At 42.2% G+C, this 14703-nt stretch overlaps 1 protein-coding gene across 1 annotated transcript; it reads right to left on the bottom strand.

Annotated features, from left to right (window-relative positions):
- On the bottom strand, positions 1705-5589 carry LOC8059878 (protein HGV2). Its single transcript, XM_002459239.2, has 6 exons — positions 5276-5589; positions 4410-4645; positions 3280-3504; positions 3106-3196; positions 2438-2681; positions 1705-2322 (listed from the first exon to the last, which is right to left on the bottom strand). Exons 1-6 carry the CDS (start codon positions 5500-5502, stop codon positions 1957-1959), a joined length of 1389 nt encoding a protein of 462 aa, XP_002459284.1. The 5' UTR covers positions 5503-5589; the 3' UTR covers positions 1705-1956.

The following is a 14703-nucleotide window of genomic DNA, read 5'->3' as shown; positions in this document are numbered from 1 at the left end:
GCGGCCCGGATCAATCTCATATTGGTATCTTGGCAACTGGCTCACTCCAATCTGTGGGTATCAGATTGCCAACCGGTTCTCCCCAACCCATGGGTGTCAAATTGGTCAGGCCTCCCCGACCTAGGTTGGCTACCAACTCTAGGTCAGCTATGTTGTCTAGGTCAGCTACCAACATTGGGTCAACTTTTTACAGAGGTGGTCAAACTCATCAATGTACACATCAGGGTCTAGCAAAGGATACTAAAACATGTGCAAGAATGTTGTTCAGGTCCTACAATCCCAAGAAGATGATATTGGTACTTCCATCAAAGAGGAAGCGGTACATGTGGCCTCCAAAGAAGTGGCCACCCCTTGTCAAGATTGAGGTCATGAGGCAGCGAATGTGGAGTCTTTAACTACCAATGTGGATATGATGGAAATCAATGGTTGATGTCTATACGTGTTAAGAACTGATCATATTGGAGCAATCTCATCCCATGGATTAGTGACTAGACATTAAATCTAATCATTTGTTAAACCTGGGGTCTCATCTAATCATAGGATAGACGTGTACGTTTGAGGCGTCTATTCACCATGTATAAATACCCAATTTCAATCAATCGAAAACACAGTTTCATTCTTTTGTTCTTATTCTCTTTGCACTCAAAAGGTAGGTATGGTGAGCGAGTGGTTGGAGAGCGATCTTCCCCGTTAATTTACCCTATGAACTTGTTGAATCTACCTTGTATTGCAGCCCTAGACATTTGTAGTCCTGAGGCTGGTACTGCTAATTGTGTATTGTCAAACCTTTAGCTTAGTTATTGGGTTGTAATTCTTGTCCTTGTAGTATAATTCTGCTGCTCATTATGTCAGGTTTTATACTTGCCTGAATAGGTGATCACGGATTACAGTCGGCTCGTACATCTATAGTGTATTTGGATGGAGGAGTCACTCCACTCTGAATATGTGATCACGGATTACAGTCGGCTCGTACATCATGACGGTATCATTCCGCTGCTCATTGTGCTAGTACTAATTATTAACTTGTGAGGAATAAGTAGACAATGAACTCACTCAAATCAAACACTCTACTAGTGTTTGTACAGTGTCTCTTTAGTACTAATTAATTAATGACTAAGCTATTGTCCTACTGAGAATTGTGACGGCCGTCGTGGTGCCAACAAGATGCTAGTAGCAACCTGCAACAAAGTTGTGACCTGTGAGCTGACAAACACCAGGGAGAAACGTGCTGGGCATGGAACAAGTGACTTCGTGAGCGCCCATTATCGCCCTGCCCTGTGGCCGCGCTCTACCTTCGCTCTGCATGTGGTCCCTCCAGTCTCGGAGATCTACACAACTCATCATCCTGCAGGGCAGGGCCGGGGCTGGCGTTGGGGTGGATGGGAGCATCATGTGTTGCAACATGTGACTGACACAGGCAAAGGTCAGAATCCTAAACAGGTTCACAATAGTCCAATCCACCACGTGAAGAAATGAAATGACCTTGGTCACCAGAGTAGAACAATCATCACTGCAACCGTAACAGAGTACCTTGTGGACACCATTCAAGAGTCGAGAGATACTGAAGCTAACGCACATTTCACTGATCATAGCTTATTCGGAACAGAGAACGCCATCATGCTAAGAAACAAAATATCCCATCGTAACCAAGAAACACAGATATGTATATTTATTTATATATCGTAAAAAACACAAGCACACACATCAGAGGGCAAACATCACTAAACATACTTGATATAGCAGATACTTACCGCCATGACGGATCTCAGTAATTTATAATCTTACAAGGTACGACGCTCAGGATGAGTCTATGGCTCCGGTAGTTCTTTCTCAAACGTTTACATAGCTTAGCTAGAGTGCCCAGCTGGGAGGCAACATTAAGAGGAAACAGAACCACATACGCATCTAATATGTTCCAGCAAGTTAACATTACGGTAGGGCTAACAAAATGGTACTCTACTTAGGTATGGACTCATCACCATTCTGTGTTGCAGGGACAACCTCAGAGTTGATGCTGCTATCACCTTGGAGAGATGGTGAATCAAGTGCAGGTTTCTTCGCAGCAGGTTCAGCAGATATCGGCTTGATGCTAGCTCGTTTGACACCTCTGCCAACAACCCCGAGGTCAGTCACAGTGCTTCCAGTGCTTCCAGTTGTTGCTGCCGTAGACAGAACCGAGGAGTCGAATCCATTGCTCGAGGTTGCCATCTGGGAAGAAGTAAAAGATGCAGCTCTTGGCATCCCGTCAGTTACCCTGGATGCAATTGTCTTCAACATCTCATCCATGGCAGGGCTTGGGTTTGCTTGCTCCAGGTCCTCAAGCTAAATGCACAACAAATTAGAGGTCATTAGTCCTTAGAAGCAAGACAAATCATCTTCATCACTGATACATTACCAGGCTCATGAAGCAAGATAAATTGCATCTGTAACTGTTTACCTTCTTCTCAAGATCAGGCAATATGCTAGTAAGCTGCTCTAGCTCTTTTTCAGCGTCAGAGTTTTCTGAGCCTCCTTCAGCCTTAGCAGCAGATGCATCACCATCTTTACCAGCCAACAAAGCATCCTTGGAACTTTTCAGGCTCTGTATGCGCGACTTGCATAGCGAAATCGCTTTTGCACAGTACGGAATCGCATCTCCAATCTTGGAAACTAGCTCATAAACCAAACATATGCGGAAGTTTCTACGACTGGATTAAGGCAATTAACAAAGGAAGAGCAACAAACTGATGCTGGGATGCCATCGTATCATCTAAAGTAACATGTGCATTCAAGTAAATAATGTTACACATGTGCATGTGCATTCGACTAAAAGAAATGAACTAATTTATTGACTATTAAAAAGGCATTCTTTACCAATCCAAATTCTTAAGTTTAACAAGCTACAAAAAACCATTAAAGCAAAGAGATGACCAATAGAGCGATGCAAGAGCCCCAAAAACCAGGTTGCAGATGCTTATTTATGTAATAATACTACCTCCAGGCTCCAGTCATTATTATATGACGCAACAATTACATTCAAGTCAATTTGATGATCCTAATGTCATGTAATTATCACTGTACGACTCTTCAGCACAAAAAACAGTGTAACTATGACAAAGAGGATACAATTCCACAACTCGACGATGATCAGGTTCAACCAAATGCTCCAACATGGATAAAGCTTTCATGTAGTCAGTGAGTGAGTTGTCTATGTCCTCTGAAATTAAAAGTTAGCCATGAGACCACTCACCAATCAAAAATTCAAAATGCAGCAGTGCGACGCAAAGTAACTGTGACTACCTCTTTCTGTTGCGACTTCAGCAAGAGCAGAATATATTTTTACTTTCTCCATAGTGTTATCTGGGGTCTTCTCAACTATTGCCCTAGCAATGTCCAACATTTTCCAGGAAAGATCCAAATCATTATCCTCTTCATCTCCCATCTTCTCATCATCGTCGTCATCATCATCATCCTTCTCAACTTCACCATTCCCATTCTCCTGATCTTTGCCATTTGAGTTTTGACCTAATAATGAACTGTATCAATATTTATCACACTAAGAAAGAAAACAGATGGAACATAACCAGCAATTTACTCAATATTAATTCAGCCTGGGTATTGTTAGCACTGGACTGCTAGTTAAAAGAAACAAATACATCAGGAACAGAAAGCAAATAGATATGCCTTGCAAGTCATAATAAGTTACTAAAACACAATAACAGGAAACAGGAATCTAAGTAGAAGTTGGTCCATGCAAGAAAAATGATTATACAGCTAGTTGCGTAAGAATCAAATGACACAAGCGCACCAAAGGTACATATCTGATTAAACTAGCATCTCTTCATGTACAAAGACATTTAATAACAAATCTAGAATAGAATTTCAAAATTCAGACCTATTTAAAATACATGAGCATTCAAAGGATTTTTCTAGTTATCAGTTATCACCTAACACACCTACTAAAGACAACAAAAAATTGTTCAAGGAAAACAAACCACTTTGATGAACCAACTGAATGCTGATTGCAATGAAAAACATGAGTTGTAACACTCCATACTTAGCACTCAATATACAAGAAAATAGATTAAACCAGGTCCAATTTGAAATATGATCAATATATATGCTATCTCCTACTCAAATACTAAAATAGCACAAATAATGTTAAGAAAAATAGCACTTCAATGAAATGGAATCCTATGAAATGCTGATAGTGATCGCAGACATTAGTTCTAACACTCAACTAATACTTTGCAAACACACAGGAGTACACTACTGATTAGGATTTAAGACTGCATTCTAGAGAATACTTAGCAGGTATAGAAGAGCAAGGAAAGAGATCAAACTTAGTGTTCGGTAAATAGATCATAAAGAGACACAGAATTAAAGTGTGATTCAGTGAACTTTGCTAGATGTACATGGTAAGCATATACCTTCTTCAGCATCAGCTTTCTCCGAAGACACGGCATCCTCCGCATTGGTACCAGAGACCTTTGAGGTTCCACTATCATCTTTAGAAGCTGTACTCTTCACTGATTCTTCGTTTGGCACGCTCTTGGGAACATTTCCCAAAAAATCACTTTCCTCCTGAGCTTTGTATAGCAGAGCGCATCCATATTTGAAGTATGTGCTGGCACACTCTGGCGCGAGCTCTCCATAATGTGAAGTCCTAGTCAGCAACGAATGCACAAAATTGTTAGTGTGCCACTGTATAGGTTATAAACATAACTTTCATCAGGCCATGAGGGGCAATGTAAAACGAGACAGAGCAGCACAACTGAAACTGATAGATACAGAGATTTTATCAACCAAGTTACTGATACAAGGTCCTACCTAAGTTAGTTCATTGTTGATTGATTTCCGAAATGTTTGCATAATCTCAGACGGACAACACATTTTCCTTAACCATTGTATACCATAGTACACTCTAATTGATGGTGAACACAATTTTCGCATCATGACAAGCCATGGCCAAGTGTTGCTGCACAAACCACCACAGGGCTCTCGAAGCCAAATCCAATAGATCCCTGACAACGACAAACTCTCTGCATCTCACTCACCGACATCAACGAAAAAGAAAACACCCCTGTTAAGCAGTTTGCTGCAGAACCCCTTAAACCCTAGTGGACAGAATCCCCGAGGTACCCAAGCGCTGATGCGAAAACCAGCAGATCCGGACCGAAACGCACCGTACCAACCGCCAATTGCTCCAAAATCCGCCAACACGCGGAGCCGTTTCACCGCTAATGTCGCAGGAGGAGAGGGAAGGGAAATGGGAGGGGGGAAAGGAAACCCTAACCTGATCTCGAGCGCTTGGCTGAGGCAGTCGACGGCTTCGACGAAGTCCTCGTCCTCGATGGCCTTGGCGCCCCGGTCGAAGAGCTCCTGCGCCCGCTCTAGGGTTTGCGGCTCCTCCTCCGCCTCGCCAGGCGCCGCCGCCTCGGTAGGCTCCGGGTTCGGCGTCGGCGGGGCCTGGGGCTGCTCCTCCTCCGGCGGCGCGCCCGTGTTCTCCGACGAGGAGGCCATGGGCGGCGTGCTGCGGCGGCTGGGGTTCCCCTTCTCGGCGCGGGGAGCGGGCGGCGGGTGGAAGGGGAAGGAAATGGGGAAATTTTGGGGGAACGGAGCGCGAACTCTCGAGGGGATATGCAGGGGTTGCCGCCAACGGGGTTCCAGGTTGGGCCCGTATGGGCTTTGTTGCGGCGGCGAGTGTGGGCCGTGATGGGCCCAAATGAAGCTTTCACTCTGGGAGAACTATGGGCCTCTATCTTTTTTTTTGAACATACTATGGGCCTCTATCTGGTGGGTCAGCTGAGCGGCCGAGCCCTCCTCTTCCATTTGCCTCGGGTTTTTTTTCTTTTTCTTTTTTTGGTGCCCTTCTGTATTGTACCGAGCTAAACTTCACATTAAGTTTGTTTTTTGAGAATTTCTTCGTTAATCAAAAAGTATGTTCCTTTTTCTAATAAAGTCATGTGAATATCTCTTATTTAAATAAACATACCTTTTGATCATCTATTTCCTCTGGGTTTTTTTTTTTTGAAGTATCACGTTTTATTTATCCTATAAGTCAAACATATGTATCTTTGATCATTGATTTTAAAAATTTTATATAGTTTCATGTCATAAGATTTATAATTTTAGATTTATTACAAGATATACTATCATAATATATAATTCATATATTGTCAAACTATAAGGATTTTTAAAAATTCTTGGTCAAAGATTGTAATGTTTGCCTTAGGACAAAATCAAATATGACAGTTAAAAAAGCGGACGGAATATTTGTTTTAGAGAAAATATGTATTCATCTATGGATTTGCTTTAGGCCTTGTTTACTTCCCAGAAAATTTTGCAAAATTTTTCACATTCCCCGTCACATCGAATCTTTAGACGCATGCATGGAGTATTAAATATAGACGAAAATAAAAACTAATTGCACAGTTTGGTCGAAATTGACGAGACGAATCTTTTGAGTCTAGTTAGTCCATGATTAGACAATATTTGTCAAATACAAACGAAAGTGCTACATTGTCCGTTTCCCAAAATTTTTCGGAACTAAACAAGGCCTTAGTCAGGTTGGACTTGGGCATTGCAAAATACTGTACCAATTATTCGTAAAAAGGAGACGACTAAAAAGAAGTCGCATAATAAGGCATTACTAGGGCCTTGTTTACTTCCAAATTTTTTTGCAAAATAGGAACAGTAGCACTTTCGTTTGTATTTGACAAATATTGTCTAATTATGGACTAACTAGACTCAAAAGATTCATCTCGTTAATTTCGACCAAACTGTGCAATTAGTTTTTATTTTCATCTATATTTAATACTTCATGCATACGTCTAAAGATTCGATGTGACGGAGAATGTGAAAATTTTTGCAAAAATTTTGGGAACTAAACAAGGCCCCAGGTCAGAAGGACGACTTGTTTGCATTGTCAAATCTGATGCATGCATCTGAATTAATGGACCCGGACTACTTAGCTAGCTACCTAGGTGTTTTAATTTGTAGCACGATAAGGGCACTCACAGTGCAAGACTCTATCATAGAGTCCAAGACAATTAATTACATATTATTTATGGTATTTTGCTGATGTGGCACCATATTTATTGAAGAAAGAGGTAGAAAAACTAAGACTCCAAGTCTTATTTAGACTCCAAGTTCACATTGTTCGAGGTAATAAATAACTTTAGACTCCATGATAGAGTCTGCATTGTGAGTGCCCTAAGCAGTGTACTATCGCCAACCACATGCTATGCACGCATTCATATAGTACTCCGGGTATAGTACTAAGGCCAGTCTCAATGGCCCATTTCAATGCACTGTTTTCAAAATAAATCTGCTGACAGAGCATCAATGAAACGAACAATGAAACAACCTTCACAATGCATGAATTTCACTTTGATGTTTTCTAGGCTGGGCAAAGCATTTAATTACTCTAAAATGATTGTATCACATGCAAGATGGTAAACGATTTAGTCCTCAGTGGGGATTTCATTCTGTTTCACCGCGTAGGAAACAACGCCAGCGGAGTTTCACCATGGTGAAACTACTTCCTTCTCTCTCCTCTTTGTTTCATGCAAAAAGTACAGTTTTGCTGACATGACGCTCTAATAAATGTGCATGACATCCTGGTGAAACCTCCACTGAGACTGGCCTAATCTACTAGTATAAGTACTATATTAACATAAGTATTAAGCAGCGTGTTAATCTAATATATAGGCATGTCTTGTCTTATTATACGCTCAGGCGTAGGTTGCGCTAGATTGACATGGTATTTGCGATCGAGGTGTAGCACAACCACATATATATTATTCCTCTCCGATGATCCACTCTTTTGTAGTCAACGACTCAACACAAGCTGATAAGACGAAAGGAAGCATGACACGCCAGGCGTATGTGGCAGCTGGGCCAACTTGGTGAAATAAAATTAAAAATTAATTAACAAACTGGTTCGTCGTCGTCAACTTTGCGTAGAGTAGTTCGAGCGGTCGAGCTGGACGATTTCAATCCCATAAACAATCTGCAAATTGGCGGCGGCACGAATCTATACTCAAGTTGCAAAGTACTGTAAGTAGTATATATAAAGTGGAGGTGTGGCGTCTTGTTGCTGTTTTGACTTGGGCCGGCACCGGTACGGTTGTCGAAAAAATATTTTCTTCATATGTACTCCATAGTACTCACAAGAACCAGCAATATTTAGTGGCAGGATCACTACTTTTTGTATTCCAAGATGATTTTTAAATTGAAAGGCCTCACATCGTTTCCCCATGAAAAATAGCTAATTTTTGTTTATTTCACACCAAGAAAAAAAAATGTCACTAGCTATAACGTGTCCATGAGTATAACTCAATAAGCAGTTAGGTTGCTTATGGTAATTCCAGTGGTCTAGCTAGAGTTTAAATTTTGGCTAGCACAATTAAGGCCTTGTTCAGTTTCGAATTTTTTTGGGTTTTGGATACTGTAGCACTTTTATTTTTATTTGATAATTATTTTCTAATCATGGACTAGGCTCAAAAGATTCATCTCGCGATTTACAGTTGTGTAATTAGTTTTTGTTTTCATCTATATTTAATGCTTCATGCATGTGACTCAAGATTGATGTGACGGAAAATCTTGAAAAGTTTTTGGTTTTTGGGGTGAACTAAACAAGGCCTAAATACTTCCTCCATCCCAAATTGCAAGTTATTCCAAGAATCTTGAGGAGTGAAAACATCTTAAGTTTGATCAAAATTATAGAAAAAGTTATAAAGTTTTGTGGCATCAAATAGATATATTATGAAAAATATAATTAATAAAAAAACCTAATGATACTTAGTTGATATCATAAATGTTATTATCTAACCATATAAATTTGTTCAAACTTGTAATACCCGATTTTAAGGACAAAACCAGATATACACTATATATGAGTTTTAGAAGTCAAATCTCACATATAGCTACAAATAAGGGGTAATGTCAAAAGACAATGCATAAATATATAACGTACTTAGTATAAAAGATATAGCCTTTCATAGCAAACAGCGGATAAGTAACTTCAACTTCGGGTATTAACTCCACTCTACAGGATCCAACTGACTGGTTGATCACAAGCCTAAACTCCTCCTGAGGGGTGGGGGAAATAGCAAGAGTGAGTCCATGTCGAACTCCACAAGTATAGCAACTAGATCGTATAGCTCCCACAATCTCATGATCAATGTGACATAAATAATGTAAAGCATTAAATAATAAATAATGAGCATATTTAACACACAGGAATCATCATCGTCGCAGCAAGAATCCCCAAGGCCGCTCCTGACCGTGAGCTCGGCTAGTATACTAGTTTTTAACCCTCTGCAGAGGTTGCACATCTTTACCCATGAGTCATGATTTACCCTTTTCGCCCGAGGTGATCAGCCTCTTAACCCACTACCAAGGAAGGTCGGCAGGGATCACTATGAAGTCTTTCAAAGGTTCGTCTAACAAGTTAGGGCCGCTTGGTTTCATTAGTCAGTCCGTGTGATTCACCCGCAGGAATCCACGGTCTGCTATTCCCTAATTGCGCCACAACGGGTAACCGCTAACGAGCTAGAAAAGTTACTCATACTTAACTAAAGCTAGAGCCATTATAGCCCTCATGGTTGCACTGTTGTCCCGGTTATCACTTACAGATAAATCATTAAGTGGCTAAAAAGTCATTTTTATCATTTATTACTTAACATTAATCTAGTCATTTGATCACGGGTCACAGAAATAAAATCCAAATGCTATACTTGCCTTAATCCAAATGCTCTTGCTTATCCTTTTGGTTCTGCTGGTCTCACTTGTTGCCAAAGCTTTGATCTTGATCACCGAAACTGCTCTCCGTCTAAACTCGATCATCGATCACACAAACAATCGGAGAAAACATACACGAAGCAAACAAGGCTATAATTAGAACAGTACACCAAGCATATAAAAACAGTATGAAAAGTTTATAAAATAATTCTACGCATCGCTATGATCTCACAAACGTAAAGATCACGAAAATCGGAGCTAAAACGGAGGAGATATGATTTTTCTAAGATTTTATATAGAAAAGTAATTAATTAATTAAAGTCACAAAATTACAAAGTTTCAAACTGGTGAATTAAGTTTACTAACATGTAGAGCTCATTATTACTAATCCAACGCAATTTGAATGGTCAAAAACGGAGTTAAAACAAATATTTTATGAGCGAAATACTGTGAATGGCAAACTTGTAATTATCTAAAAGCGTATTTTTCTTAAGCCGGCAGAGAATACGTTTTCCAAATTTGGAAAGCGTAAACCTGCTCGGGCGCCAGGGACTGCGGGTTTATTTCTAAATAACTCCGGGGACTCTTTAGCAAAAGTGGCGGCCGAAACGGTAACTTCTATTCTCGGACGCAGGATCACGATCCGACGGTGGGGATTCAATCTGGGCGCTGAACTGGCCGACGGTGGCCGGAACAGTGGCACCCGCGGCGACGCCATGGCCAGGACATTGCCGGAGCTCGGGAAATCACGCTACGGTGCGTCAAACTCAAAACCGCGACCATGGAAACGGAAAGGAGATCGATGCGAGCTCACCTAGGGCGAAACCGAGCGTAGGAAGGACGCGGACACGGCTGACGTCGAAGAATGGCGGCCGGACCCCCTTCCTGCAAGTTCGACGCCGGTTAGGGAGTCGCTGGAAACACTAGAAGCTTTAGGGAACGGACCTGCGGCTTCGCAAGGGCTTCTCCAACATCGGCAACTACTCACCCGAGCACAAACGCGACGAACACGAAATTCGCTGAGGCGGATTGACCCCGGGTCCGCCGAGATCCGAAAATCGGTGATGGCAAGGGCTAGGGTGGCTCCATGAGCGCGTAGATTGGAAAGGAGGGTCGAGAAGGAGATCACGAGGCTTAAAAAGGCTCGGCTTTGGCGGATTTGGCAGAAAATCCCGTGCGAATCGGGATTTAGCTCCCGATCGGGAGTCCTGCACGGCTCCGACTAAAGGTTGAAGAAGACCGGCTGACAGGTGGGGTCACAGTGTCAGAGAGAATAAAGAATGGGGCCCGGTTGACAGAGGGGAGGCGCGGCTTGGATGGCCGAGTGGGCCGCTGCGATGCAATGGGCCGGGGTGCGATCGGAGCTGGGCGTTGGGCCTCGCGAAGAAAGGAAAAAGGGGGAGGGAAGCTAGGCCGCGCGCGCTGGTTAGGGAGTAGGCCGGAAGGGGGAGGAAAGGAGGAGTGGGCCTTCGGGCCAGAATCAGGTGGGGAGAGTTTTGGTTTGTTTTTTTTTTTCCTTTTTCTTTTATTCCAAAGCCATTTGAAACTCATTTAAAATTCCTTTTAAATTATTTGAATTTTGAGTTCAAAAACACTCAGCACAGTAAACAAAATGCAGAAGCATGAGTGCACAAAATTGTCGCTACACCCTATGATAGATTTTATTTTGATGAAAAATATTATTTCTCTATTTTTCATGAACACAAAAATACAAAACTAAATCATTTTCCACCTATTTCAAAAGTTTTAAATTTTTGGGTGTTACAAAACTTGATATGCTTTGACTCTCCAAGATTCTTAGAATAACATATAATTTAGGATGGAGGGAGTAAAAATTATTATTACTCACTCTTATTTCACCACTAAGAGGATCGATGCATGTAACTCAATATATACTCACGATACCATCAAGTTTTTCTTTCCTTCTCTTTGTGAGGAAAAGAAAATGTTTTTCATTACTCAAAAGAAACGTAGCAATAATATATATGATTGGAGGTATTAAAATGCACGGAACTAGCTAGATTATTTGACTATTTTCCGTGAAAGCTAGCTACATAATAAGGCTTAAAAAATTCGTCTCATGATTTAAAAGCAAACTGTACAAATAGTTTTTGTTTTCATCTATATTTAACGCTCCATACATGTACTATAAAATTTAATGTGACGAGAAATCTTGAAAGAATTTTTATTTTTTGAGGTGAACTAAACAAGTCCTAAGCCAAGTTGTAAATGAAATGAAATGAGGACGACGACGACAGAGACCTAGTGCCAATAAGGCCAAACTAAAGCTCATGGAGTACTATACAAATGTAGGCAGATAAATGTTGCTGTACTGTATATTGTACTTTACCATCGACCACTTGCACCGTATGGCCGCATGCATCGGTCACACACCGGCCTGGAAACGATCGAAGAGTTGACTTTTGTGGTGAGTTGAAGGTGATAACCAAAATCCCTGTCACGTGTTTCGATGGATCGGCTCACCTATCTCGATCGATCTAGCAGCTGCCGCTGCCGGATAGATAAGTACGGTGCATTGCAATGTGTCGTTGTTTTGCGTCCGTCCGTGGCTTTGTCGTCGTACTGCATGGGTACTGCAGTAGAGCACGCGACCAAGCTGCTGCCGGCTATCTTTTTCTTTGTCCTTTCGTACGTACGTCTGGTCTGCCGCGCCGTTGCGACCTGCGCGCGCACACACCCAGACGCACGACCACGACCCAGCCGCGCGCGCGTTTTAATTTTTCTGTTATTAAAACGTCAGACTTGTCAATTTTATCGTCTGTCGTCCTGCGTTTCTGATGTGACCCACAGTTTCGTCGCACGTCGTAGTGCATGGTATACGAGTACATGTCATATGTGGGTTCACCGAATCATACAGATCAGAGGCGACAAATTTGCGAGCCCATGTATGTCAAATACGGTTCCCAAAACGTGACAAATTGGATTACAGAACTGAATATGATTTTTTTAGTTCCATTTGTTGTTTCTGAAATATATAGTACATGCATGCATAGAAATTATATAGCAGGACTTCAAACGAAAACTATGGATGATGCATGCGCGCGCACGCGGGGCGGCGGTGCAAGCCCTTGGTATTGGTAACAACAAAGAAGTCATGTGCTTCCAATCACAGATGGTACGGCTCTTGTTTTAGTTTATTTATAAAATTCTCGTGCAATTCGGTAATAAGGTCTATCTATCTAGCTAGACGACAACAACAAAAAATATTTGAGGAGCTACCACCGCTCGATATTTTCTTATTAATCATTTATAGATTTGAAATAGAGCGTCCAATTCAAATATTCTCCTCTCTCTCCATCTTATATTTATCTATATTCTTCTTCTTTTTTTGCCTGCACTGACTCAAACTCCCCTCTTCGGCTCTCCCTCTCCATCTGACTCTGACAATGACCTATCGCCAGCGCCCCTCGCCCGACTCTCCCATCATATATGATCTCCACACTAGCATGTTGTACACTACAAGACTATATCAACATCGCACCTCGTCCTTGCCCTGCTCAATTGCCTTTTCTGCACTGTCTGGCTAATCCCCACCGCCCACGCAACACCGTCGGAGCAACGTTTCCCTATCGATCTGTATGAGTCTAGCGGAATAATGTATGCATGCCCTCAAATCCTAACCCTAGCCTTGCTAAATTGAAGGAGAGGTCTACATGACATATATCCTTAGAATAAGGGGAAAATCAAGTGAAATTAAGCCCTGAATCAATCGAATGAAATGAAGCTTCACTTTTCCCCCCATTTGTTATGTGTTAGATTAATATGTTAACAACAACACCGATGTCTAAGAGATATCAGAGAAAACCTAAAACTCTGTAGAAGTCACCACACATGTGAATACATGATGAGGAACACCAGACGGAATGCATGACCATCCCGGATGATAGATGAATCGGTGCACGCAAACTGTGGACGGTAGTCAGAAGGAAACACCGGTCGTCTCTGTCAAGTGTCGAGTAACGTGCTCATCGATAGGAGACGTTAATGTGGTGACTTTGTCAATCTATATGACGTACCAAAGTACTGATTGACTCGACCATGCATCCTCTCTCTCTCTCTCTCTCTGAGAGAGATGTCAGGAACGTGGATGTTCTCGATGTGACGCGACGCGATGCTCCCAGAACGAGGAATGCGGCTATGTTCATATGTTTCCCTCTGCTTTTTTGAATTGTGATGTAGTACCGAAGTACCGATTGATTTAGGGTCTGTTTGGGAGAGCTCTGCTCCCTGGTTGATTTAGGGTCCCTCAGCTTTTTTTTGAATTGTTGATGAGAATTGATTCTCTGCTGATCCCCACGAGAATATAATAGGGAGCAGAGTGAAAACATGTTGTGTTTTTAAGCTCTCCCCTCGTAGTGTAAACGGAGAAGTAATTCTCTACTGATGCCTACATGAATCAGTTAGCATTTTGAGTATTTGGATGGTTGGATGTCATTCTTTTTTTTTTCCCAAGAAGGTGAAGCTGGAGCTCATCTGGATCCCAAACGGACCCAACCATCCTCCTTCTCCTTCTCCTTTTTTCTTTTTCCAGTCATCCACCACCGTGGGTGCTCTGAAATGGAAAAAGAAAGAAGAAAAGCAAGAGAGAAAAAAAGGAAGGAGAAGAAGAAAAAGAAAAGACTGGGCAGCCGATAGGAGCACTTGCGGGCGGGCGGGCGGCGCGGGCAGTTATTGGGTGTCACGAGCCGACAAGGATTAGCCTTTAGTTGGGTCAAGATACGTTACGTGACACGCCGGCCCACCCACCCACCTGGAGCACCCCGTCCGTCCGTCACGAGCGGCCGCCTCCCGTCCGTCCGTTCACCCCGGCCCGGCCGGTAGCAGTGCTAGTTTTTTTTTTTTTGGTGCCGCCTGCCTTGAAGTTGAAGCGGCCGTACCGTACCTGTCGTCTGTCCAAGCAGGTCCATGTTGCCGCCATGCCATGCCATGCCATGCCATGGCATGGCATGCTCGGTC

The sequence above is a fragment of the Sorghum bicolor genome, chromosome 2 (genome assembly GCF_000003195.3).
Source record: "Sorghum bicolor cultivar BTx623 chromosome 2, Sorghum_bicolor_NCBIv3, whole genome shotgun sequence".
Taxonomy (NCBI): Eukaryota; Viridiplantae; Streptophyta; class Magnoliopsida; order Poales; family Poaceae; genus Sorghum; species Sorghum bicolor.
This window is presented reverse-complemented; position numbering and strand designations above follow the sequence as displayed.

Coding starts and splice junctions, on each gene's coding strand:
- LOC8059878 (XM_002459239.2), bottom strand. CDS start 5,502: ATGGCCTCCTCGTCGGAGAACACGGGCGCGCCGCCGGAGGAGGAGCAG. Junction 4,646..5,275: donor AGCCAAGCGCTCGAGATCAG/GTTAGGGTTTCC, acceptor GTTGCTGACTAG/GACTTCACATTATGGAGAGC. Junction 3,505..4,409: donor GAAAGCTGATGCTGAAGAAG/GTATATGCTTAC, acceptor GTTCATTATTAG/GTCAAAACTCAAATGGCAAA.